This window comes from Gorilla gorilla, chromosome 21 (assembly GCF_029281585.2).
Source record: "Gorilla gorilla gorilla isolate KB3781 chromosome 21, NHGRI_mGorGor1-v2.1_pri, whole genome shotgun sequence".
Classification (NCBI taxonomy): domain Eukaryota; kingdom Metazoa; phylum Chordata; class Mammalia; order Primates; family Hominidae; genus Gorilla; species Gorilla gorilla.
Window position 1 is genome coordinate 71,582,347 of NC_073245.2, and position 27,371 is coordinate 71,609,717.

The 27,371-nt window shown below is 49.7% G+C and overlaps 1 protein-coding gene across 4 annotated transcripts; it reads left to right on the forward strand.

Moving 5' to 3' along the window:
• EDN3 (endothelin 3) lies at positions 1-25,716 on the forward strand. Of its 4 annotated transcripts, none has more exons than XM_004062453.5 (5): positions 1-538; positions 1,084-1,396; positions 20,726-20,902; positions 22,096-22,141; positions 24,059-25,716. In XM_004062453.5, exons 1-5 carry the CDS (start codon positions 487-489, stop codon positions 24,185-24,187), a joined length of 717 nt encoding a protein of 238 aa, XP_004062501.5. In that variant the 5' UTR covers positions 1-486; the 3' UTR covers positions 24,188-25,716. The 4 variants fall into 4 exon arrangements, with proteins under 4 accessions (XP_004062501.5, XP_004062502.5, XP_018872366.4 ...); XM_004062454.5 differs by having other exon boundaries at positions 30-538; positions 22,096-22,176; XM_019016821.4 differs by having other exon boundaries at positions 118-538; positions 24,055-25,716.
• Positions 25,717-27,371: the final 1,655 nt, after the last annotated feature.

Below are 27,371 nucleotides of genomic sequence, written 5' to 3' on the forward strand. Positions count from 1 at the left end.
CGCGCTCTCGTGGCCTTCCGGCAGCTGGCAGCTGTCCCGGCCCCCACCCCACCCTACCCTACCCCACCCAGCCGCGCCACGCCACGCCGCCCCCGCCCCTCGCTGTCCTGGGTGCGCCTCGGGCCGCTGCGCTCCTGGCCAGCTCCCCCCAGCGCCTGGGAGGCGACCCCCAGTGCGCCCGGGTTCAAAGGCCCGGCGAGGCAGCTCCAGCCCCTCTGGGGGGCGGGGAGGCGACGGGGGTGGTGCAGAAGCCAGAAAAGCCCGAGCCACAGCCGGCCAGCTCCGCGCAGGGATGGGCAGCGCGCTCTGAAAGTTTATGACCGCCGCAGCCAACTCCTGGCCGGAGCTGGAGACGCAGCGAGCGATCGGCCGGCCTCGAACCCCCACAGCTGGAGGGCGAGGCCAGCTGTACCCGGCCCCAGTGCCCTTTCGCGGCCACAAGCGGCCGTCCTCCTGGTACTGTGCTCCGGCGCCTGATCTAGGTTCATGGAGCCGGGGCTGTGGCTCCTTTTCGGGCTCACAGTGACCTCCGCCGCAGGTAAGCGCACGGGGCGGCGCGCCTCTCCTGGCGCGAGCGCACACAAAAGGACCCAGGGCGGGGGACCCGAGGCGCGGAGAAGATGTGCGTCGCGGGGAGCAAACTCTTGCCTGGGCTCTGCACTCCTGAAGACGCCTGGGGGAGGGCTGGGGAGCAGAAGCGGCGCGCAACGACTACCCGCACGGGCTCTGGGGGTTGCAGCCCGCGCACTGGCTGGAGACCTGCTGCCTGGGCCGACTTGGTCAATTTTTCATGAAACTGGGGACTTTTCAGAAAGTTTGCGAACTATTCAGAGGCTGTGCCAAACGCTGGCAAAGTTTTCAGAAAGTATGCAAAATGCATGCAAGTTTTCAACGGGTGCAAATAGCTTGCAAGCTTTTCACAGAGTGTGCAGATAGCTTGGAAACTTTTCAGAAACTGCGCAGAGCTTTGGAAACTTTGCAGACATTTTGCTTGCTCCACCCCCCTCCTCAGGTGTTTGGGGGTGGCGGGTGTTGAGGGGTCTGCACACTCAGCTTAGGAGCCCCTCAATCTGCCTTCTGCAGGATTCGTGCCTTGCTCCCAGTCTGGGGATGCTGGCAGGCGCGGCGTGTCCCAGGCCCCCACTGCAGCCAGATCTGAGGGGGACTGTGAGGAGACTGTGGCTGGCCCTGGCAAGGAGACTGTGGCTGGCCCTGGCGAGGGGACTGTGGCCCCGACAGCACTGCAGGGTCCAAGCCCTGGAAGCCCTGGGCAGGAGCAGGCGGCCGAGGGGGCCCCTGAGCACCACCGATCCAGGCGCTGCACGTGCTTCACCTACAAGGACAAGGAGTGTGTCTACTATTGCCACCTGGACATCATTTGGATCAACACTCCCGAGTAAGTCAGCCTTTTGTGGTGAGGAACGTGGCTCCCGGACCAGGCCCACATCTGCTCATTCCCAGGAGGACCTCACTCCACCCCAGCCCCGCTCAGTTAGCCCAGAGCCTGCCCTGGCACAGCCTTTAGCTCTTGCTGGGGCCTCTTGCCAGCCCAGGTCTCTTCTGCAGGTCAGGGGCGTGACCCACATCCCCCCTGAGGGCCTGGCCCAAGAGAAACTCAATCCTGAGTTTGATCCTGTGGAAGGAGGAGCCCTCCCTCTGAATGAAGTGAACTGACCAGGGGGATTAGATACCTGAGAAGTCTCTCTGAGCCTCTTTTCTGAGAAAGAGAAAGCCCCCAAAGTTTATCTCATTCCCCAGGGGCCAAGGGGGCTCATACTCACTGTTGACCCCACCAGGATCCAAGGGGTTTAAAATTCCTTGAAAGCATCCTAGTCTCCAGGGAGTCTAAGGGTGGGTTTAGCTGAGCCTGACAGAACCTGCACAGTCCACTCGGGGTAGAATTCCCCTGGGATGGGCTCCCTTCCTTCCTGTGGCCCCCCCTGGATGCCAAGGCAGGGTGAATTCACATCAGCTCGTCCTTGGGCCTTCCACAGGCTGGCTCCAGTCACCCACTGCCATGGTCACAGAGGGCCTTCCCTTCTCTCCTGCAGTCCTTAGGAACTCTCTTACCCTAGGGCCTAGACAGCACCATCCTGAATTTGTCTTGGGGTTCGTCCAGTGGGGAAGTCAGCCTTCTCCTGGGGCCATGTGGAGAGAGTGTGGCTCTGACAGGGGGAGGCTTTGATGACTCCCAGTGTTCAGGGAACCCCTCCTGCAGACACATCATCTTGCAAGCCATACAGAGGGCTTGACCTTGCCTGGGTCACCAACTCTCTGGCATTGGCTTCCCCATCTCTAAGATCTGGGACTTGGATCAGACACCTCTAAGTTCTGTTCCCTGGGTGTTCATGGGATCTCTTGGGACTCTTGCTTGTACCCTATTAGGGATTCTTAGCTGAGAACTCAGAGATGGTTGTGAATGCAAACCCCTGGAAGCCTGGAAAGGCACCTTTGCCACCGTGTCCCGGAGCCGTCTTGATTCAGGTTCCTCACGGTCACCTTTATCCCCAAGCCCCATAACCTCTGAGCCCTTGGTAGCAGCTTTCATGGGGCTCACTTACCTACCTTGTGTCATCGGCACCTCAAAAATGAAGTGCAGAGGAGGGTAGTAAACCTGAGGGGTGGAATGTCTTTCAGACCAGGGGACAAGACCTCTAATCACATCCATGATAGATCTGGAACATCACCCCATCATGCTCCAAGGGCAGGCAGGGGCTTCACATTGAGCCAGCAGGACACTTGCACAAAGTCCTGCACTCGGAAAGACTCTGGCTCGGCTTAAAGTCCTGCTGTCACTGTCTTGAAATCCTTAATACTTTCTGAACCAAGAGCTGCACATTTGCATTTTCTCCTGGGTCCCACAAATTCTGTAGCTGGTCGTGATACCCTGATTTGCTGGCTGGGCTGTGTCCACCTAGAGGATGGGAGGTGCCTCCCTGTTTCTTTCCCTTTGTGGGGAAGATAGAAGCTGTGAGTGTTGGGCCATCATCAATTGCCTCTTATCCTCAGATAGCGATGGGAGTCACCTTTCTTTGTAGCCCCTGCACCTTGGCACTGCCCTTTCTGATTCTTATCCCACGTCATTGTGCTCTGATCAAATTCACTTCATAAAATGGAGGGCACTGGGCAGTCACCAGGAACCGAGTTCTTGTCTTGGCCAGAATCCCCAGCTGTGAATCTAGAAGGAGAAAGAAGAAAGCTAATGGAATGACAGGCAGGAACCTGGGGTGGTGGGCAGGTGGGAGAGGATTTGGAAACCATCTCTTTCATTCGTTGCCTGTTTACCAAGCCCCGTAGCACTGGCTGGGGAGGAAGTGATGACTTGAGACATGTCTGAGAGTCTCAACCAACACCCTGTAATCTGTTTAAAATTCTGTCTCATGCATCCTGCGATCTGTTTGAAGTCCTGTCTCATGATTTCGAGTTTGTCCTGAAATGAAGCTGTGGATCTCTGACTTTTTCCAGGACAGCCAACTTGATAACTTACCCCCTGAAGTGTGATTTACCTCTTCCCCTCCTTCCTGACACTGGTTCAATTTAAACACAATGAAAGAAGGATTAAATCTGGTGTTTGGGCATCCCCTGAGCGACTTGGGAAACAAAAACGACAATAGCCAGACTTGAGCATTTTGAAATTAGACAGGTAAAATAATTTTTATGAGGCAGAACTTCCTGAATGGCCTCCTTCCCTCCCTTCCTGCCTCCCTCCTTTCTTTCTTACCCTCCAAACTTCCTCCTGCCCTCCCTCCCTCTCCCCCTCCCTTCTTTCCCTCTTTCCTTTCCTTTCTTTTCCCTCCCTCCTTCCCTTCCTTCCTGAAACTCTGTAGATGTGTAGATAGGTCTGTTTGTCATCTTTAAAATATCTCAGGCAAGACTGCAATTTAAGAAAATGGGCTGTAGTGACAGGGAACACGAGTGATGGGGAGGAATCTAAAAAATCACTGAATTGAGCAAAAGAGGCACTGGAAGTGAGTGACACAGTCTTTTCTAGTGGTTCTGTCTCCGCATTAGATCACAACCCCACCTGTCACGTGTTCCCCTCTCCTGCTGTCACGCCCTCTTCATTCATGGACTGGCCTCGCTCTCCAAACTTCTCCACCAGGTGTGATTTCTCCCTGTCCCAGCGGCAGCTGTTCTGGGCACGAGAAGGAGCCTTGATTCTTGTGCCTCAGTCAGGGGTCTTGAACTTTGGGTGCTTTTCACCTTTCAGAGTCTTTCCTCCCATGGCCCATCCAGCTGCGTGAAGACAGAATCAACACTCCTAGTTGATCTTTGATGGAAATTGCTCTGAGTATGGTCATTTTTGCTCCCTTCGAGGATCTGAGATGCCGCAGGAGTCATGTTGGGAGTTACTACCGAGACCCGCTTTGCATCTCCTCAACGAAAGTTAACTGTCTAGTTCAGGCTCAAGAGACTAGTTGGTCTCTTAAGTCTCTTTTGGAAAGAAGGTCTGAGATTCCTTGGCTGTCCCTTTAGCCCTCCTGCTTTTTTCCCCTCCTTAGTCCTTCCAGACCCGAGCTTGGTCGGCCCTTTCTGTTAGCACCCAGCATGGCATGGATGCTCAGGAAATGCTGGTTGACTTTTGGCTAAGTCCTGCCACCTGGGTACTCTGACTCATCTTTGCTGTTGCTGAGCCCCTAAATCTCCAGTGCCTTCTCCCACACAGGAGGCCTCTTTCTCCAGGTGCCTGGCTGCTCTTCAGGGGCCTGCACATCCCTGTAGACAGGCGTGGGCAAGAGAATTTTTCTTGGGGATGTTGCCTATAACTTCTGTGATATCTTTCCAAAAGTCCATGGCCCCAAAGAGGAACCAAATTTATACTTACCCCGTCAAGGCTGCTGGGATCACAGCTCATCAATGGGATAGCATGATTTCCATTAGCCTTTCCTTGGCTGTCCCCCACAGTCCCCAAGCTATCCCACCACTGCCAACAAAATCAAAGTCCCAAATCAGAGAAAAACATATCCCATCCTATTGTCATGGATAAGTTGCCAAGAATAAGATAGAAAGGGGACAGGTGGTGAACAAGAGGTCCGTGTGCTGATGTCCTTGTACACTGCGGCTGTTCTCTATGAGCAGACTGAAGAAACAGATACCAGGTAGCTGGGGCCTGTAGGAGTCAGGGTTCTCTAGAGAGACAGAACCAACAGGGTGTGTGCATGTCTGCAGATTATGCATATATCAGAAGTGCAGTTGCCAAAGGAAATATTTGGTTGCTCTTGGGGGCCATGGACTTTTATGGAGGATAAACAGAAGTTATGGGCAATGTCCCTCCAGAGATATATATATGGAGAGAGACAAAGAGCAATTTTCAGAATTTGGCTTACACGATTGTGGGGGCTGGCAGGCCAGAAATCTGCATGCCACCAGGCTGAAAATTCCCGAGGGAGTTGATGTCAAGGAGGTCTGGAAGCAGAATTCTTTTCTGTTCGGGAACCTGTCTTTTCTGTGAAGGCCCTCAACAGATTGGATGAGGCCCACTACATTTTGGAGGGTCAGCTGCTTTGCTCAAAGTCTACTGATTTAAATGTTAATCACATATCAAAAATACCTTCAGGGCAACATCTAGGCTGCTGTTTGACTAAACAACTGGGCACAGTAGCCTAGCCAAGTTGACACCTAAAGTGACCCATAACGGGGATGTCAGCTCGAACCACATTTCATGGCGGACCAGCCCCTCAGAGCCTGGCTGAAGACTGAAAACCTGTTTATCCAATGGCTGACTGAGCTGTGAAGCACCCAGCAAAGAGCCCCACTGTGCTCCTCCCCGCCCCATGAGCTGAGGGATCCTGCCATCTGTTCATCCCTCTAAGGACATCTGAGGGAGGCATTGTGATGCTGGATGGTGACCGTGTTTTCCAAACCAAAATCTGACACACATGGGCTGGCAGATAGGAATGTAGTTATGAAAAGAACAGGGCAGGATGTTGGGAATCATGACCATGGTGGAAAATTTGGGATTTGCAGTCCCCACTTGTGGAGAAGACTCCAGAACCCAGAAGTGGTGCCCTTGAGTCCTGGCCATGACTATCTGTGTGGCCTCGAGCCAGGAGGTGGTGTTGCCTCTCTGTGACCCTCTGGAAGGTGCAGACATCAGCCGCTCCAGGACAGTGAGCTGCCAAGTCTCTCCTAATCCCAACAGTCTGATCAGCTCCTATCAAGATGCCCAGGCCGGCTTCCCAGGCTGCCCTGGATCAAGCCACACTAAACTTAATCCAGCAGGGATGCCATTTGTTTTGAGTTTTTTTCTCCCCTAAAAGCATAAAAAGTAAAAAAAAAAAGAATTAGCAAAACATTTAAACTTGTATTTTAATGTATTCTACCACAAAAGGGCAGCATCACAGATTCTGGCTTTGCCTTCTGTGTTCTTCAAGAAAGGCATCTTGGCATGGTCTCAAGAAGAGATATTCCAAATTTTAGAACATCCCAATAGAACGGTTGGATCTGGAACCCCAACTTCCTGCACATGAGGAGCCAGCTAAGCACCAGAATGTGATTTTGGGATCCCGATAAAAGTCACCCTGGGCCAGGCGCGGTGGCTCACACCTATAAACCCAACACTTTGGGAGGCTGAGGTGGGCAGATCACTTGAAGTCAGGAGTTTGAGATGAGCCTGGCCAACGTGGTGAAACCCCGTCTGTACTAAAAATACAAAAAATAGCCAGGCATGGTGGCATGTGCCTGTAGTCCCAGCTACTGGGGAGGCTGAAGCAGGAGAATCACTTGAACCCAGGAGGTGGAGGTTGCAGTGAGCAGAGATCATGCCACTGCACTCCAGCCTGGGTGACAGAGCAAGACTCCATCTCAAAAAAACAAAAGTCACCCTGACCTGTGAGCCACACCTGGCAGTATCATTGTTGGACATGTGGCCATATGAGGCAGAGGGCCAGTCTTTCTGCCATCATGGTTTTGGAAAGGGGTCATGAATAGTCTGCTACTAATCATGATGCCAAGCATGGATGGTGAGGATGGCTGACCATGACTGTGACCTCATGTCATCTCATGGGATCAGCTTGACAGCCCCATTAGTTGGATGCTATTGTCCCTGTAGTTTACAGGAGGAAGCTGAGCCCAGGAGGCAGAGTCGGTTGGCCAAGGTTGTAGAGCTTGTGAGTAGGGACTGGGCTGCCAGCCCAGAAGTTTGGCCCTGAAGCCTGCCCTGTAAGCCTCCTCCTGGGTGCATGTTCCCAACATGGGCTTCTTAGGTGACTCATATGCCATCTTAGGTGACTCCTGCTTTCGTTCATTTAAAATGTTTTCCCTGAGTGCCTCACCTGGGTCAGTACTGAATGGGGCTCTGGGACCCAAGAATGAATAAAAGACATGGTTCCCCATCCATGACTGATTAAGGGTGGTTTTGTTCTTTTTGAGACAGTTTCTCATTCTGTCGCCTAGGCTGAAGTGCAGTGATGCGATCATAGCTCACTGCATCCTTGAACTCCTAGGCTCAATCGAATCTCCCACCTCAGCCTCCCGAGTAGCTGGAAACACAGGTGCATGTCACCATGCCTAGCTAATTTAGTAATTTTTTTTTTTTTTTTTTTTTTTTTGTAGAGATCGGGTCTTGTTACATTGTTAGGGCTGGGGTTTTGTTCTTTTTGATAGTGATGATTCATATATATAATTCTATGTAATCATATATTTACCCTTTTGCAAGATTATTTTTATTAACATATGTTAACACATGGGCAAAGCCCAAATCCTTGGTCCATCACAAGTCCTAAATTTTATTCTGGAAATGTAGCCTTGGCTTGCATAGAAGCATGTGACTCTCCTTTAGCCTACCAGAGCCCTTGGTGGTTTCTCTGTGGGTAAGAGGGGCTGGTTGAATGTGCACTCCAAGCAAACCAGAAGGTTTGTCCTGATGTCAGAGATGCCGGGACAGAGGGGGCTGAGTCTAGGGGAGAGGGCGAGGGACCCCCAGGCCATAAGTCCCATTCCTGGTGCAGGATTTTTCTTTTCTTGGCTGCTGCTCTGTGCCTTGTTCTGTCTTCTTGCTTCTTGGTGTGGTTACGGGAGCAGGGCAGACATAGGAGGTGGGGCTGCTCAAATCCATCTCTTCTTGCAGATCCAGCTTCACACTTTGGTTTAGAGACTCCTGGGGTTTAGAGAGGAATGGGGCCTGGGGCCCACTCATCCAAATTGTCACGTGGAGGAGGAACAGATCCATTTGTAGAGGTTAAGAGCTCAAACTGTGGGCTCGAATACCTGGGCTGAAATCTGGATCTGCCACTTAGGAGATGTCACCTCTGAGACCTTCAGTGTCCCCATCTAGAGAGTGGGGGAATAGATAGCACTCTATGAGGAAAGATGTTTTCCGGATGACACAAGAAAGTACACAGGGCGTGGTTAGCACAGCGCCTACAATCTAGTAAACACTCAACATCTTGAAGACGGTGGCCACAATGATAACAACACAACCTCCAGCCCTGCAGAAGCCCTTCCTGGGCCAAAACCAGTCCTCCTGCCATATCCAATCCTGTGATTGGAGGACGCTGGCTGGTGAGTAGAAAGTCCTTGCTCAAGTTCTGCTGGGGTCCACCTCTTTGGACCTTCTGACTCTGATCTTAGCTCCTGAAGTGCCCTGGAGCAAACCTGTCCACCCTATCCCCTGCAGGACGGTCTGTTAGCCTCAATTAGCAGAAAGCTTACAGACTCTGGGAAAAGGTGTGCCTGGCTGTCTGCTGTTGCTGATAAGCAGTCCTGATAAAGACTCTGTGGTCAAAGGTTGCTGGGCTGGGCTGAGATTCAGTCCCGCCCTTCCAGCCCCTCCTTTCTACTTTCTATTGCTTCCCTCTCCCCTTGGTAAATCATTGGAAGTTTTCAGTAATGAGGCATGGCGCTCTTTGCGGGCACCGGTCTGGGGCTGTGTCTGTGAAATAGGAGGTAGGGGTGGTGATTGGGGTGATTAGGGTGTCAGTTCAGGAGAACAGGAATGATCTGTTTACCTCTTTGTTAAACACCTATGCTGAGAGCTCTGTGAGGCATCTGTGGCTCTCATGTCCTTGATACGTCCAGCAGAGTAGATATAATGCCTTGTAATTTGCAGCTGAGGACCCCATGGGGCACCAGTAGCCTCACTTCTGACTTCACCCAGCATTGCCCAGGACCTGAAGTGGGTGTCACCAACCGGGAGTCACCAGGGAGCAATCGAGGAAATCCCACAGACATCGATTTAGAAAACATCATTTCATGATGTGCTTTTGAGACGGGTATGTGAAAGAAGAGAGTGTTGGCCAGATTAAAAGGGACCCTGAGCTTGAGGTTCTGACTGATCATGGTTTCAGGAGTTTTTTCCCCTCACATAACCATTTCTATCTCTTCCTTAGAAATTAGCGCACTTTTGGGTACCAGTTTTGAGTTGAAGTGGCATATTTCTTAGAACACTGGACGGCAAGACACTTCTTTAAAATTGGAGAGACTTAGGGCTAAGTTTCGCAGTTTGTTGGAAAGGTCAGTCCTACGAGGACTTTTCTGTTGGGGATGCACAGGTAGAAAGCCCGTTTTCTGCCCCAGAGTCAGCAGGAGGGGTGAGTGGTCCAGGAACAAAAACAGACTTGGTGGAATGCAACTAATCTCCACTTGGGAGACAGAGGGACTTGAGGCTGGAAGGCAGTTTGATTTGTAGCAAGAAAACTTGGTACAAAGAGGTTGTGACCCTGTGTGACCCTGAGGGAGAATTTGGATTTGTGCTAGATGAAAGGGCCATTACAGTGAGGAACTTGGCCTTCAATCTGAAGGCACATGAAAGGCTCTGATGTGTCTGGTCATGTTTGTTCCTGCAAGAATTTAAAACAAAGGAAGCTGGGAGGCAAACAATGCTTCTGCTTTATAATTCCAGTTCCAAATCTCAGAGGGGGAGCTGTAAAGGGTGACCCTGTCTACGGCACCACCCCGCATTCCAGTGTATTGGAAGTGGATGGTCTCTGTTTTGCATGAGAAAGTGACCCGGTCTCCTTCCTTGTCATGTTTCAGTTGAAACAGAGTTCCTCAAAATTGGAAATGCACACACACATACACACAGACTTTTGCCCACTTTGGAATAGAAATTAATTGCACTCGGAAAATAAATTGCAGAGCCTGGCTGAGTACAGATGGCCACGTGTGAATGAATTGTTTGTCCACATAGTTTTGGGGGCTTCGGAATCCTGGCTCACCCACCAAGCCTCCCAAGAATAGACAGACAGGATGAAGCATCAGCTCTCTTTCTCATCTGCCCCACCTCAGAGTCTTAGGAGGGCCAAGAGCTTTGGGAGAACTTGGGGACCTTCAGAGGCTTGGAAGCACTGGCCTCCTCTTCTTTTGTGGCCTCCTCAGGGCAGACTTGGTGGGAGCTCTTAATAAACAGTAATTCAGGAACAGAACAGTCAGGGAGGCCTGGTCCCTGGCTCAGTAATTGAAAAACCAGAAACAGCTTCATTTCATACGCATTGATGACAAAAGTGCCGACAGACGCAACCAAAAACATGACTGGCCCGCTGGTGGACAGTTTCGCCCCACAACTTGGGGAGTGCAAAATTGATCTGCCGAGAGTCAGAAGCAACCACATGAGACAGCAGAGGTCCATGTAACTTTTCTGGATTTTTAGGAATCTGATTTCCATGGATCTCTTGCAGGGCTGAGAATAGACTGGGGTGAGTGAGGCACTCCCTCATGTATAAACTTTCAGGAGGCACCAGAAAGTAGGAAAAAACAACTAAAATGTAATGCACTATTTTCAGAAAGCCAAAATGAGTGCAAAAAAAATTCATAATCGACCAAATATTGCTTTTAGTAAAGGCAGGATCCAGCCCTGAGCTTGTTCCACTTACCTCACCTGCCTCACCCTAATCCCAGCCCTGGCATCTTGTTTGAGGATAAAGCCTGTGTCTCTAATAGAGACTCAGTAGTTTGAGGTAACTGATAAATCTATTGGAGCTATTACTGGAAAGGGGTCCCGATCCAGACCCCAAGAGAGGGTTCTTGCACCTCGAGCAAGAAAGAATTCAAGGCAAGTCCATAGAGTAAAACGAAAGCAAATTTATTAGAGAAGTAAAGAAACAAAAGAATGGCTGCTCCATAGAGCAGTGGTATGGGCTGCTTGATTGAGTATACTTACAGTTATTTTTCGATCCTATGCCAAACAAGGGGTGGGTTATTCATGAATTCCTGGAACTGAGGTTCTCCCTTTCTAGACCATATAGGGTGACTTCCTGATGTTGCCATGGCATTCGTAAACTGTCATGGCGCTGGTGGGAGTATCTTTTAGTGGCTAATGCATTATAATTAGCATATAATGAGCAGTGAGGACAACAGAAGGTCACTTGGGTTGCCATCTTGGTTTTGGTGGATTTTGGCCATCTTTTTTTTTTTTTCCACGTCCTGTTTTATTAGTGGGAGTCTTTGTGAGCAATGTCTTGTGTGGACCTCCTGTCTCATCCAATGAGTAAGAATGCCTCACCTTCTGGCAATGCAGCCCAGTAGGTCTCAGCCTCATTCTACCCAGCCCCTATTCAAGATAGAGTTGCTCTGGTTCGAACACCTCTGACAGAGCTACCAAAAGGGCATTACACAAGGACACAGACAATTAGGTTAGGTGGAAGATGAGCGTATCTTTACAGTCATTGTGATGGTAAGCATAAGTCTTGCTCATGAAGATCTTTTCCATCCTTAACCTGGTATCTCCTGAAAATTAGCAAGAGTGTCTTCTCTTGCTTTCTTTAGATTATTCAAAGCACGTATGATGGTGTCGGCATTTTTTTTAATCCCTTTGCACGTAACCCCTTCCTTATGAAAATACTTGCTCCCTGTTTTCCCTCTTCTCTTTCCACTGCTGAGAACTATTTTGAGCCCTGTCTGTCTGCAGCTTTGCATAAAGTTATAATGAGGCTGGGCCAGGCAGCCATGGATTTCTCATGCCTACATTCGGCCTGGAATTCAGCAGGGTCACTGGGGGCTGGGGAGAGAAATTCTAGCCTAACTCGTTTGATGCATTTTGGTTGTACCAGATGGAGGGAAACCTGCTAATCTGTAGGATTCCATAGACGGCTTAATTCCCCAAGTTTTGGAGGAGTTTGTTTCTCTAATTTTTTTTTAGCCATAAGTCTTGAAAATCCTGCACCACATAACAAAAACCAGAGGTATTTTTCTGTTGTTCTCCTTTCCTTTGACCCCCTGGTGCTTCCTCCAAATATCCTTAAGTGTGCAGGTGCCTGTGTTAGGGGAGGAATAGGTCTATGGTCCAATGAGCTGATGAGATGATAAATTCTGCGACTTTGAGATTCTTTTTAATCTCAGCCTTATGGTAATAGGCCATGGAAGAGTGTAAACAGTTTGGGCTAAGGCTTTCTAAATATAGTTGATGAGATCCTGGGAACCACTTATCTTGGGTGGGGTGGAGCACCTCACTTTGAGTTTGGTGTTAGTGCTGGGGCAAAGATCTAAGGCCTTCTCCAGTGATTGTGCTATTTAAGGATGTTCAAGGGATGGTGAGGGCCTTTGGAAACATCTGAGTGGAGTTTGGAGCCAGAGGGACCCTGGAGAGACCCAGCCAGCCCTTTTGTTTCTCAGGGCCAGAAGGAAGGTGCCCACCTTTCCTGTGAATGAGTCATCCTTGGGACTAGAAGCCTGGGTCTGCCAGCTTAGTAAAGCCTCTGTTTTGCTCTGGTACCTTACCCATCTACGCAGCCTAGTTTGTCCACCAAGGTGCTGATGTGGCCTGCAGGAGTTATTGCCAAGACATAATTCTTCCACTTCAAGTAATCTAGAGGCCACAAGTAATCTAGAAGGTTTTCTAGGAAAACCCCTCAAAGACCAGCTGATTAAGGACAAAATAAGTAGAGATCCATTGAGTCAGCCAAGAATGTCATATGTTTGGGACACTGGGTAGGGCTGTGCAGTGATGGCTCATTTGGACCCTATTCATTCATTCATTTAACAGGTATTTATTATTGAGATATTGGGACTTGATTTTGAGCCAGACATGGTGTCAGCTGCCCTGGATGGAGAGGTGAATGGGGCAGACACAACCAATGGCTCCGGCTGGACAAGGTCCTGCTGTTGCTGAGCCAGGGGGTTGTGCCTGGGCCAGACACCATCTCTTAAATGAAATGAAGGAACTGGCCCTCATTCTTAGATCTGATTGGTAGGGGATAATGCTCAGTATTCTTTTTGAAAATGTGTGTGATACTGTTAAAATTCTCAAACAGCCAAGTCCTGGGTAATTCCAAAGGTTTTTTGAGGGGGAAAGGAGGGGGATAGAGTAATTTTTTAAAAAGGCAACAATTAACCCACAGCACATTGCTCACTGCTTTTGGTATTTCCAAATATTCTAGAATCATGGGCTCTTTCTGAGGGCTGCGGGAGATGGACTTCCCACCTTGTGGGGTGGTGGGATGAACGGTCTGCCTTGGGTCCTCCCAACTTTAAGCCGTGAGAATTCTCTGCAGCAGAAGGAAAGCTATGAATTGCCGGTTCACTGGTCTGATGTTTAGGAAGCATAAGCTTTGTATAATATTCTTTAGAACCAGAAAGCGCCTGTGTGTGTTCTCTGCTTACATAATGAGGTCACTGAGGAGCTACGTTTCCTGGCCTATTTTCTTTCCTGGAAGTTGGAAGGGCACCCCATGGGCTGTCTGGCATAAGGCCTGGCCCACAGCGGACTTTCATAAGCATTTGATGAGTGGGCAAGGAATAAGTTCAGTAGAGGACGAAACTTCTGAGGTGGTCAAATGAGTGTCCGGGGGTGGGCTCTGAGCCTCCTGGGAAGGAAGGGATGGCATGCCTGCCTCCACCTGCTGAAGGACAGACAGTGGGCAGTGGGCACACCTGGGGGAAAGGAGGGGTATAGCCTGCTTCCACCTGCGGAGGACAGACACTTCACAGTGCACACACTTGGGGGAAAGGACTCCAGCCAGCTTACTGTGCTGGGTTTGTCCTGATTCTGAACATGCTTTTCTGTGTGTTGTTGCAGTGAAGAAAATTTTTCCTTGTCCTCAACAGCTGGGGAGACTACAAGCCTTCCTCTTATACCCAAGAGGCTGTGGTTGCCATCTCATGAAAGTGAGGTCCAGGATCAGCCAGAGTTCACTGGTCACAAGCAACAGAAACCTAGTCTAGCTGGCAAAGCACAGGAGGAGTTTATTGGAAGGACACGGGAAAGCTCACAGGCTGGAGGCAAGAAGAAGCCCTAGGCTCTGAAAGGAGAGGTGTTAGGACAGGATTGGGGGTCTAGGGGTGCACCAAATGGACAAGGAGGGGCGGGGCTGCTTGGCAAATCGTAGCTCCAGAGTGTTTTCTGATCTCGAGTTGCCCCTCTCAGGAGTCTTGGGAGAGAGGAGGTCCTATTGGCCCAGTTTAGGTCTCCTGACCAGTCCTCAGGCAGAGGTAGGTGAGGCCCATCAATTGACTGCCCCCCAGAGACCTCACACAATGGGAGGCGGATAATTCTCCAAAGAGAAGATGGCAGACTGGATCCTAGGAGACAAAAATAACCAATGCTGGCCTCGGGCTCCAGAGAATTCCCTGCTTCTCAGTCCTTGGAGTGCAGGTGCTCCTGTTCCTGGTCCTATCCCTCCCCTTTGTCTCCATGTGTTGTGCGTAGCAGTGTCTGCTGGATGTTTGCTGAAGCAAAGGGTCAGTTTCATGGGCCTTTGAATAGTCAGCCACTTCCACGCCAGAGATTGCATATGTAGGTGTGCTGGAGGGCATTTTGTTTTTTCTAAGGGTATTTGGATTAATCTTTCTATTTCACCCTGTCTTAGTCATTAGAGCCACGTTCTAACTGGTTCAGACTACAGATGGTAAATAAAGGTGATTGACATTTTCCTCCCTGCCCAGGCAGACATTTCTAAGCTTGGGAGAGTTGATGAGTGGTGCCTTCTAGGGAATGTAATAAAGTCTGAAATTGAGCTGTAGTTAGAAAGCATGCGAGGGTCTAGAAGTTGTTTCTCCAGGGAATGGCAGAAGGTAGTATCCAATGACTGCTGGTGCCTGGCAGCTGGGGGCTGCCTCCTGACTGTCTGCCAGTGGGAAACAGTTGTTTCTCCTCCTCTTGGCCACAGGACAAGTCACAGAGCCATGCTTTCTGTACAATATGTCCCCTGGGCCAAAAGGCAATATTGCCTCTGCTTTCCCAGTTCAGAAGGAAAAATGTGAACCGAGGAAGCAGATCATCAACTTGACATGTATCCTAAGTGTGACATGAACATGTTCTATTTGTTGGGGAGACACTCAAGTCACCAGCTGGGCTTTTTAAATGAAAACAACACCTCTATTTAAATGAAACAACACCTCTATTTGTAAAGAGGAAAATAGTATCAGGTACTCATTTTGTTCATGTGTCATCTGACCTATCTGCCTTCGCTTTATGGAATAAACCACTAGACTAGGAGTTGTAAACTCAGATGCTCCTGAGGGCCAGACACATAAAAAAGATGAGCGAAGGGGGCCAGGTATAAAACTACTGAAAATGGTGGGGACTGGGGCAGAATGGAGGGTTTACGCCCGGTCTCTGACATCATTACCCGGCTGCCATGCTGGAATATGAGGTTGGTATTAGCACAACTTCCAATTCTTCAAGAAAAGCTGGAAATTGGGATGTTTATGTGAAATTTCCGGATTTAACAAAAAACACTGTGGTTCACGCCTGTAATCCCAGCACTTTGGGAGGGGGAGGGGGTGGACCACGAGGTCAAAAGACTGAGACCATTCTGGCCAACATGGTGAAACCCTGTCTCTACTAAAAATACAAAAAAATTAGCTGGGTGTGGTGGTGCGTGCCTGTAGTCCCAGCTGCTTGGGAGGGTGAGGCACGAGAATCGCTCAAACCCAGGAGGCGGAGGTTGCAGTGAGTCAAGATTGCGCCACCGCACTCCAGCCTGGCGACAGAGTGAGACTCTGTCTCAAAACGAAAACAAAAACAAAACACTGTTGACTGAAAAAAGCTGACAAAAATGCCAATTTGCTGACCTCAGTACTGGATTAAAAGTGTATGTGTGCAGGGCAGGGCCCCGCCCCTTGTCTGCCTTTACATAAGTTTTACCCGGAGTCTAGTCCAGCGCCTGCATGTTGAAAAGCAGTTGGCAAATATTTGTTGAATGCTATTCAGTTGTGGGGGGGTGGAATAAAAACTGGGTTTTCAACAGGGAATGACAGTTTGATAAGCTTTCCTAAGAATTTAGAATCTGGTCAGTGGGAATATCTGTGTCTCTTCTTTAAACTTCAGATATACAGGCCAGTTTCCTGATCAGAAAGATGGAGAGTGTTAATTCATTCATGAAAAGGCAACACGGAACTTAAAAACAGAATCTTTAAAACAAAAGTCAGCTTTCCTTATTTAAAAACTTCTTGTAGATAGAAATAAAGCATTTTCAGTGTGGTGTTGCAGATGAAGAATGAATATCAGAGATTTGGGAATTTAATATTTAATAACACTTATACATGATGTTTGGGAAAACGTGACAAATAAGAAACATTTGATAAATAAGACTCTGATGTCACCACACCAATCAAATAATGAATGTTCTGAATACACAAGTTGAGTGATAATTTATTGGATGAACACACACACCACCAGAGATTGCGTATGTAAGTGTGCTGGAGGGCATTTTGTTTTTTCTAAGGATATTTGGATTAATCTTCTCACTTGCTTTTCTTTTGCATGGAGCTTTGTTTTATAACTGAGACATGAACAGATGGAAGAGCTGCCTACTTGTATAAAGGATTGTATTCTGAAAACCCCATTGTATTATAGAGCAGTAGGCCCCAGCCACTGGGCAGGGCATGCTGGTCAAAGGTTCTCGGCCAATTTCACTTCACGTTCATGGTCCACCGTTAGGTCTTTCCTGTTCACTACTCAGTAAACAGCCAGCGATGAAGCAGGCCACAAATGAAATATGAATGCTCATGAGATATGAGTACGTTATCACTACTGAAATAGAAGTGCTCATGAGCTGGTAATCTGGCGTCAGAGCTCGGTAAGAAGGTGGTGTTGAATGAGGTGACCTGTGCCTTGGGCTCCTTATTACCCTTCTTTATTGCTAAGTCAAACATCTCAAATGCCAAGCTTAGTAGATGGGACTTTTCTGATACAACTCACTTGACCTCCCAGACCAGATAAATAGCGTAGCTACTGTTTGCTTACGGCACTTTGCTAAGTATTTTCCATGCAGTATCTCCTTTGCTTTGTCCAGCCACACTTTTGTCGACCAGGAAGTTGTTGAGAGGGTGAAGTGATCATCATGTAACATAAGGGCAGTATTACCAGGTCATGTGTCTCTGTGTGTACCTTGCACATACCTGTACCTACTGGCCTTTTTTCCTTTACCTGTTTTCGTAGTCCAACAGCATATAACTCCCGAAGGCATGGACACATAGGGATGTGCCTTTCTGTGTCCCTGTGACACTTACATTGATACCACGTATATAGTGGATGCTGAAGAATGGTGGAGATTCTTTCAGTGATTTTTGTGGTTATCGAACTCTTTAGGGTGAAAAGAATCCTGTCTCGCCAGACTAGAATGATCTCACCATGAATTACCAGTTGCTCAATCAATAATCTGTTCGCCTGGCCTTGTGTGAGGCCCATGGTGGGTAAAAAAGAAGTGAAAGACCTGCCCTCTCTTTTGAGGATCCAGTAATCTGCCTTTAGACTTGGGTAAGAAACACCGCAACTCTGGGCCCTGTGGGTTAGAGGACTGCCTCTAATGCCACTCTGGCCATGCCTCCCACCCCACTGTAAGAGTCTGGGACTCAAAGCCACATGCACCCTCTTCAAGACCATGTTCCAGGTATTCAGGGGCTGGAATTCCCTACTCACGCATCCCCAAGACCACTTCCAGGGCCTGCACAGGTATCCTCCAGGGCCTGACACTTGGGGATGAGCAGGGCTCCGGGTACATATCTCCAGGCCTGCAGGGTGACAGCTGCTGACAGGATGTAGGGTGGAAGGAGCTTGGAGGAAGCAGCCGGGGGCATGCACGGGGAGTGCTTGAAGCCAGCGCTGGTGTGGGATGGCGCAGGATAGCAGAGAAGGTACTGGGTCTCCACCACATTTCAATACGGAGTGGCCAGGAGCCCAGGATTGTAAATTAAAGGCTGGACCTGCAAGGCAGCATTTGGAAGCCACATTTGTCCAGATACAGGAGATAACACTTTTTCGTTTAAGGGCTTATCAGATCAATTGAAACCTTTAAATGATTCCCTGTGGGAGGTGGGCCTCCATCGCGAACTCTCGTTCCAGACTCTACAATGTCAGCGGCAGGCTCTGCTGGGCCATCGGCTTCCCTCACCTCCGCACAGGTCAGTCAGCAGACTGCACACCTGGAAGGCCCAGGCCTTGGTGGAGGGGTTTCTGTGCCTCAAGGCTGTAGGGGAGGGGAGGGGGCCATGCCTCTCTAAACATTCTCTGAAACTGCCAGGGCTTGTTTGCATACCAACACTTTACTGCGCTTGGCGGCCCGGGAAGTGCTAAGCCTGTCTTTATGAACAAATACCATGTTGCCTTGTTTCCTTACTTAAAACACTTTGGAGTGTTTTGGCTCAAGTTGAGGGGCTCTACATGTGCAAATGCATAATCAGCTGACAGCAATTTCAAAATTGCAGGTCTCACTATTGATGGAGAAATGGGAGCGTTGTTATTCCTTGTGTGTAATTTTCACCAAGAAATGGGGGGATTGATTTAATGTCAACACTCAGAGATTTAATGTGGCCCTGTTACTGGAAAAATACACCTTTGCCAAACTCTGCCTCAAAACAATGTCTACATTGTCTTGCTGCACTCCCTACCCCCATTTCCCATTCCTGAGAAAAAACGGGCTTGAAAGAGGGTTCAGCTCAATACAGGGCTGGATCCTGCCCTCTGTCTCCGTTTCCTGAGCACAGATGGCTCATCAGCGGGGCCTGTCTCTGCCTGGAGGGATCCCACCACCTCTGTTTCTGAGGAACTTGGGTGGCAGGGAGTTAGTGGGGAGAACAAGAGTCAACGAACAGGGTGGGGTCAGTTTTAGGCTCTTGTGTCCAACCCAGCAGGGAGGCGGGGGCGGGGGATTCCCTCCAAGCGTTAGGTCACTATGGGGCTTCCTGGCCCAATTTGCCCTCGCTGTCGCAAAAAGGCTTTATGGTGTGTGTTTCAAATGAAAAGAAATTCAATTTGATTTTATTTTGAAAATGCAGAGAGGGGCTGGGCATGGTGGCTCACACCTGTAATCCAGCACTTTGGGAGGCCGAGGCAGGCGGATCACAAGGTCAAGAGATGGAGACCATCCTGGCTAACACAGTGAAACCCTGTCTCTACTAAAAATACAAATAATAACAATAATAATAATTAGCCGGGCGTGGTGGCACATGCCTGTAGTCCCAGCTACTTGGGAGGCTAAGGCAGGAGAATTGCTTGAATCAGGGAGGCGGAGGTTGCAGTGAGCCGAGATCGTGCCATTGCACTCCAGCCTGGGCGACAAAAGCGAGGCTCTGTCTCAAAAAAAAAAAAAAAAGAAAAGAAAAGAAAAAAGAAAATGCAGAGGGGATGTCAGGACTCCCTTTGAAGTGGATAATTGGTACTACTCAGTGGGGTTCATGGAAACCAAGGTGGTTCATCTCTGGGGACTAGCAAGAAAACCAATGTTTATTGGAAAAGTGGCTTTGGCCACATGTTTCTTCTAGCTATTAGTAATTTGTTCCTCAAATCAAGCTAGTAAGTTAAGGATCTGCTTTCAACTTCTTCCCGCTGAACTGCCTGGCAGGCACCCCCTTTTTCTCTGGCAAGTGATGATTTGGATGTGCACACTCACTAGAACCAGCTTCCACGGGTTTTGCTCTGAACCACACCATCACACTCCTCCTGCCAATGCCAACCATAAACGACATTGGTCAACGGTTTCAAGCCTTCTTCATCACGTGGCTCTTCTGAGGCTGGCTGCACTTTCAGCTGCATTGCCAGGCCCTCACCTGCCTCTCAGAGGTCACGGAGTGTTCCTTCTGATGTTTGTCTCTTTGAGGAAGCAACTTTCAAAGGCCGGGTGCATCTCTAATGACTGTAATTGCATTTCCCATCTTCTCAATAGCACAAACTGCTGTGCACATGGAAGAAACTCAGTCAGAAGCCTCAGGTCTGGCCTCAGGCTGCGGGGTAGGCAGGTGATCTGATCAGGGCGAAGACCCAGACCAGCACGTAGGTTGCCCCACATGCCCTTGGCACAGGAAGAAAAGCCTCTGGAACGGGTGCTATGGTTGTCTTTAATTCTTTCTCGGCTTTCCATGGAATGAGGAGGAGGCCCAGATGGTACTTCCAGAGCCGAGGAGCAGAACCCGGCCCGGAGGAGCTAGGCCGGCCGTGGTTTGGTCTTGAAGAGAATGAAAGCCCACCCATGTTCACAGATTGCAGAGCCCCAGGGCGTTCAGGCCACACCTGCAGCTGGTGCCTTGGGTGAGGCTAAGGGACTCACAAGTGCAGGCACACATGCCCAGACGCCTGCTGGGCTCCAAGAGTGCTGGCTGCTGCCCAGCTACCCAGACCCTCCATGTCCTTCCATGCCCTCAGCCCCAACTCTCTTCCTGGGGGTTGTGGAGGGCAGGGGGTGCACAGTTCACTCCAGAACCTTCCTAAGACCCAGAGCTGTAGTGGGGAGGGTTGTGAACACCAGTTTCTGAGACCTTTTCGGCCAGGCGGTGGTTCTCGCTCCGCACCCTTGGGGGCCCCTGAGCAGGGAGGCCTGGGTGTGCTCACCTAACATTATCCTGTGCTCTGCAGACAGACGGTGCCCTATGGACTGTCCAACTACAGAGGAAGCTTCCGGGGCAAGAGGTCTGCGGGGCTGCTTCCAGGGAATCTGCAGCTCTCACATCGGCCACACTTGCGCTGCGCTTGTGTGGGGAGATATGACAAGGCCTGCCTGCACTTTTGCACCCAAACTCTGGACGTCAGCAGGTATGACACCTCCTCCAGTTTCACTCATTTGCAGATATGCATCAACCCTCGGCAAGGCCAGGCCAGGGGCTTCTCAAAGGAGGGTGTAGGATAGTTCAGTCACATCCTGACCTACTGTCGTCCTGTGGGCCAGAGAAAGGAGGTGCTGAGCCCAGAAACGACCCCGACCCAGGTCCTCAGCATCAGGAGGGCAGGAGATGCAGCGTCCCCACCCCCTTGCTGCCTTTTGGAACAGAAGCTTCACAGTGGCCATGGCTACATCTGGTTTCCAGACATATGTTTTTCTGGCCTGCACAGCACTTTGTGAAAATCTGAATAAGTTGCCAACACTTAAAAGATTGAAGAATTAACCCCTGCCAAATGCGTATTTTTAGCCTTCTCGAAAATAGCCCATGATAAGAGTGCAAAAGGCTTATTGGTGGGGGGGGGGGGGGGAACCCAGCACGTAGGACCATCTGGTCTCAGAGCCCCCCTTCTCTTTGGCCACCCTCAGCTGGAACTGAGTGGGGGCATCTCACGTTTGAGTAGGATGTGCAATATCCATTTACCTGTGTTACCAATTTATCTTACTTTGTAGCCCCTGGAGGCCCCCAAGTTTGAGACCCTGTGGTCTGTCCTGGCCGCTTTAGGGAAGCTTGCAAATCACGTTGAATGGAACCAACAGGCAGACTCCATGTTTGACCCAGGGGCTTTGAGCTGGTATTCACTTAACAGATATTCCTGTTAATGCTCCTTACTCCATCTTTTTTCTTAACTTCGGGCCAAGATTCATGAACCCAGTGAGGCAGATCGGCCCTTTCAAAACTTTTCCTGGAGCAGGCATAGGTGAGCTGCCCTGATGCACACAAAAGACGCATAGGCAGGGGTGAGCTCCCAACACCCCAACAAGGCAGACGGTAGCGCTCAGGACCCCAGGATCTGCCGTCTGTGAAACCCAGTGTGAACTGCATGGTTTTTCTCTCCTTCTGGGCTTTTAAACATCCAATGAATAAGTGAGTGGTGAGTATATTCTGTACTTTGGTAGAAATCCACCCACCGAGTGCTCAGCCTTCAGAAACTGTGCCTGAGACGCAGTCCTTGGGGAACGCACTAATGTGCTCATTGATGGGGAAGAGGAAGTCATAATTTGACACCGAAAAACCAGCCACAGGGAAAGGCAGGTTGATTGATTAAAACCAACTCTCTCCCCACAGTAATTCAAGGACGGCAGAAAAAACAGACAAAGAAGAGGAAGGGAAGGTGAGAGGTGCCAACAGAGGCCTGTGTCAAAGGAGGTGAAGATGTGACGTGTCATTCCTTCGGGGGTGGGTGGAGGGTGTTTTGAGGGGATGGCATCTGGTCTGGTCCAGTGGGAACCCCAGATCTCATGGGATGCTGCACCCACAAGCAATGGTGCCTTTGGTGGACCGTTTCTGGGGGCAGAGCAGGCTGAAGCTGTGGACAGCTGCTGTCACTTGTCGGGCCCTGGCCACCCTGCTCTGTGTCCTGGGAGCCAGCCCTTGCATCCCTTGTAGCTCTGGGCAGTGATGTCCTGCCTGGATTTCACCTGGCCTGGACAAAGCTAGTCAACCACCGCTCTCAGAGGCCCTGTAGGCTGCTCTGCCCAGACCCACACTTCGCCTCTGCTTCCTTAGCAACATGTGGTCTTTCTCCTCAAAAAAATCGTTTCTTCTTTTCAGCAGCTGATTCTGGGCAGAGGTGAATTACAGCAGCTTGACAGCAGGGTCCCTTGGTTCTCCAGTTCATTTTATTATTTTTTTTAACCCACTTGTCTTTTTTGTATGAGAGATCATGAGGGTTTCCTGCAGTCAAACTGGGTTTATTTGTCATTCTATCAATCAGAAGTCATTATTAATGACTCAGCGGCTCATCTGCAATGGGATGGTAATTTATGTTCATAATAATAGCCTGGAGGTGGCTTGGGTTTCTACAGAGACTGATCAAGGGAAGATGAAACCATGCTCAGTATACAGGAGGCTTTCCAAATTGGTGGCAGATCGCTTCTAGTCTAGTCCAGAGAGGGATCTGTCAGCATCCATAATAAAAATGGAGCGGGAGGAGGAGGGCCGAGGCGGAAGAGACAGAGCCCGGGAGAGCATGAGTCAGACCCAGATGGTCCCACTTTGCCTCTTCATTGTTTTTCCTCTTTTTCTCTTCCTCACCCCAAACCAAAGCTCCTCTCAGCAAGGGCGGGATGTAATTAAACCCATCCATCCATTGCATCATTTATTCATTCACTTATGCATTCGTTCAGCAAAGACTTTTTGGGCACCTGCTACGGGCTGGGCACCATTCTCGATGTTGGGGACATAGCAGGAACAAGGCATAGGATCTCTTTTATGGAGCTTAACTATTGGGGAATGCAGACAGCAAACATGTACAATATAAAGTGAGATTGCAAAGAATAACAGAAAGACACGGCAAGGGTAGGAAGCGTGGGGTGGTTGCAGTTTGAGATGGGGTTGACGTGGCCTCGTCTTTCTGACCAGGTGACCTGAAGGAAGGCTGGGAGGAGCCATAGGGATGAGTGAGGGAAAGGGATTTCGGGTAGGGGAACCAGTGAGTGCAAATGCCCTAGAGTGTGCTCAGGGAACGGCCAGAAGGGAGCCCTATACAGGAGAAGCACACCGGTCCTTTTGCTGTTGTGGTGATTATTACTGTTCTATGTCACATGTTCAAAAGATGCAATCGGTGGTGCAGATGTCCCAGCAGGGCCTGGAAAAGTGGTTCTTCCAGGTCTCTATGAGTCATGTAAAGCTCTAGTAAGAAGCTTTACTTGGGAAGAAAAAGTCTCTTATTAAGCCAATGTTCTTGCTTTCTTGCAAGATTCAAGTTAGTAATTCCCAGATTCACATTCTCAGAGTGGAAGCTGCCACCATCCTTAGCTTGTGGTAATCAACGATGGGGCCAGGCTGCGGGAGGGCCCCTAGCAGCCTTGTCTGCTGGTGTTATTCTTTTCACACTTTTCCAGTCTGGTGGTAGGCTCGGAAATTGCTGAGAAGCACTGGGAAGAGGGTACATACAGTTCCAATCAGGGAACAGGCTGGAGAGGCAGTGGGAAGATGTTCCCTTTTTCAGCTTCACAGAGCTACAGAGCTACGCTTTCATAACATACCTTTCTTTTTTTTTTTCTTTTGCCCCCTTTCCCCAAGACAGGTTGGAGTCAAGGACCGACAAAGCAAGCAGGCTTTAGGCCTCCACCCTCCAAAACTCATGCCCGGCAGTGGCCTCGCCCTCGCTCCATCTACCTGCCCCCGCTGCCTCTTTCAGGAAGGAGCCCCTTAGGAGGACAGGCCTGCAGCATCCTGGTCTCGGGAGGCTTCTGTCATTGCTCACACACAGTTCAGATTTCCACCTCTTTATAGATAAGAAGTGAATTTGCCTGGGGCAGAACACCCACCCAAAGGGTCCCCACTTAACAATACCCCCCTATGGCAAGAATGCCCAAATCCGAATGACCCCAGTTTTCCTAATGAGTAAAATGATCCCAGATGTGCCCCAGAGCATGACGCCCGCAGCTCCGGTTTCATGCAGGAAATTGGTTTTGGAGAGTTTTGGCAAGTTGGAAAGCCACTTACTGGCTTTTGACATGACTTCTCTTGGAGAATAAGTGGACTCCAAGCTAACTCTTTGCAAATGTAAACACATGTCCATCTTGTAATAAATGCAAAATGCCCGTGCAGCAGAAGCATGCGACTTTCATATCCTTGCCTAGAATAGGCTGCATGGTGTATGTCAGTGAGGGCCACGAGGCGTCGGCTTTAGACACAGATCATAGCTCTACAGGAGTTTATGAATTTGAAGCTTATGGGATTTTGGCAGAGAAATTTTCAGCTGTGCTTGATACCCACCAAAAGAATGTATCTCAAAAGAATGAAGGAAGAAGAAAAAAGGATCCTTGATGTTTGTGACAAGAAAAGGAGAAAGTTAGTATCTGCAGTACAGAGCTTGTTCCTGTTCAGTGACTGACCCTCTGTATTCTGTATAGACACCAGGCCGATACACAGTGGAGTTCCCAGGCCTTGTTTGCAGGAAGCCGACTGTAAAGACAGCCCCAGCTCAAGGCTATTAGGTTGAATATTTGCTTTCATGAGTAAACGTGGATCTTTGGGGAATGGCTTCAAAATAAGTCACGAACACAAATTCTTTGTAAATTATGTAAATTCCTGTTTATATAAATTGGCAACAACTTATACCGTCTGACAGTTCAAAATATCTTTCAGCTGCGCTCTTCCCGCCGAGCCGAGCTTACCGTGAGTGTGGAGATGTTATCCCGCCATGTAAAGTCGCCTGCACAGGGGAGGGCTGCCCATCTCCCCACCCAGTCACAGAGAGATAGGAAACGGCATTTGAGTGGGTGTCCAGGGCCCCGTAGGGAGACATTTAAGATGGTGTATGACAGAGCATTGGCCTTGACCAAATGTTAAATCCTCTGTGTGTATTTTATAAGTTATTACAGGTATAAAAGTGATGACCTATCATGAGGAAATGAAAGTGGCTGATTTGCTGGTAGGATTTTGTACAGTTTAGAGAAGCGATTATTTATTGTGAAACTCTTCTCCACTCCAACTCCTTTATGTGGATCTGTTCAAAGTAGTCACTCTATATACGTATAGAGAGGTAGATAGGTAGGTAGATTTTAAATTGCATTCTGAATACAAACTCATATTCCTTAGAGCTTGAATTACATTATTAAAATGCATATGTGCTGTTTGGCACCGCGGCAAGATGGTATCAGAGAGAAACCCATCAATTGCTCAAATACTCAGAAAGTACTGTCAAAAGCCCAATAAAAAACCTAAAGTTTGTTCTGATTTGTGGGGTTTTTTCCTCACTGTCTTTGTGTGCGGGGTTGCGCATCAACTTTTCATGGACCTCTGGAGAGGACGGGAAGAAGTTGTGGTTTGGGAAGTGGAATCCATCTAAAGTCAGTTATGGAGCTAGATGAGGAGCTGCCTGAATTTTAAGGAAGAAGTGGGGTTTGGGGACCATTCCAAGAAGATAAAACATTCACAGCAGTCAGGAAGAGAGAAACCTGGGGAGAGAGCTGGTTCTTCCCCTAGACCATTGTGCCTTCCTAGCAATAGGGAGGCTTCCTTGTGGCCCTGCCAAAGATGGCTGTGCAGCCCAGGATTCTAGGGAGAGGGCACTGCTGGGGGGCTGAGGATTCTAGGGAGAGCACTGCTGGGGGGCTCAGAATTCTAGAGAGAGGTCACTGCTGGGGGGCTGAGGATTCTAGAGAGAGGGCACTGCTGGGGGGCTGAGGATTCTAGGGAGAGGGCACTGCTGGGGGGCTGAGGATTCTAGGGAGAGCACTGCTGGGGGGCTGAGGATTCTAGAGAGAGGTCACTGCTGGGGGGCTGAGGATTCTAGAGAGAGGGCACTGCTGGGGGGCTGAGGATTCTAGGGAGAGGGCACTGCTGGGGGGCTGAGGATTCTAGGGAGAGCACTGCTGGGGGGCTGAGGATTCTAGGGAGAGGGCACTGCTGGGGGGCTGAGGATTCTAGGGAGAGGGCACTGCTGGGGGGCTGAGGATTCTAGAGAGAGGGCACTGCTGGGGGGCTGAGGATTCTAGGGAGAGGGCACTGCTGGAGGGCTGAGGATTCTAGGGAGAGGGCACTGCTGGGGGGCTCAGAATTCTAGAGAGAGGGCACTGCTGGGGGGCTGAGGATTCTAGGGAGAGCACTGCTGGGGGGCTGAGGATTCTAGGGAGAGGGCACTGCTGGAGGGCTGAGGATTCTAGGGAGAGGGCACTGCTGGGGGGCTCAGAATTCTAGAGAGAGGGCACTGCTGGGGGGCTGAGGATTCTAGGGAGAGCACTGCTGGGGGGCTGAGGATTCTAGGGAGAGGGCACTGCTGGGGGGCTGAGGATTCTAGGGAGAGGGCACTGCTGGGGGGCTGAGGATTCTAGAGAGAGGGCACTGCTGGGGGGCTCAGGATTCTAGAGAGAGGGCACTGCTGGGGGGCTGAGGATTCTAGAGAGAGCACTGCTGGAGGGCTGAGGATTCTAGGGAGAGGGCACTGCTGGGGGCTCAGGATTCTAGGGAGAGCACTGCTGGGGGCTCAGGATTCTAGGGAAAGGGTGTGGCTGCTGAGTTCTTGATAACCAGAAGGCAGCAATGATCACACCTGCAAGTCTTTAAAACTTATAAGACGTCTTGGGGGATTGGGGATGTTCGGAAAGAGTGGGGTTTCCTTCATTTTCTTTCTTACTTCCTTTCCTACCTTCTCCACCTGCCTTTTGAATAAAGAATCAGAGACCGTGGGAGGCAGGGAATTGGACAAAGACAGGCCCAGCCAAAGAGCAAAGAGAAATCCAAGAAGAGGTGTAGGTTTGAGTTTGATGGCTACCTGATCTGAGAAAACCCAGGAGCCTCTTGTTTTAATTAAAGTCATCTTAGAGAGTTTGGACTTTGATGGATTGAGAGCGTTGGGTTTTTTCTGCAGGATGTGGGGCAGCACACAGCAG

Coding starts and splice junctions, on each gene's coding strand:
- EDN3 (XM_019016821.4), top strand. CDS start 487: ATGGAGCCGGGGCTGTGGCTCCTTTTCGGGCTCACAGTGACCTCCGCC. Junction 20,903..22,095: donor CAAACTCTGGACGTCAGCAG/GTATGACACCTC, acceptor CTCTCCCCACAG/TAATTCAAGGACGGCAGAAA. Junction 22,142..24,054: donor ACAAAGAAGAGGAAGGGAAG/GTGAGAGGTGCC, acceptor CCTTTCCCCAAG/ACAGGTTGGAGTCAAGGACC.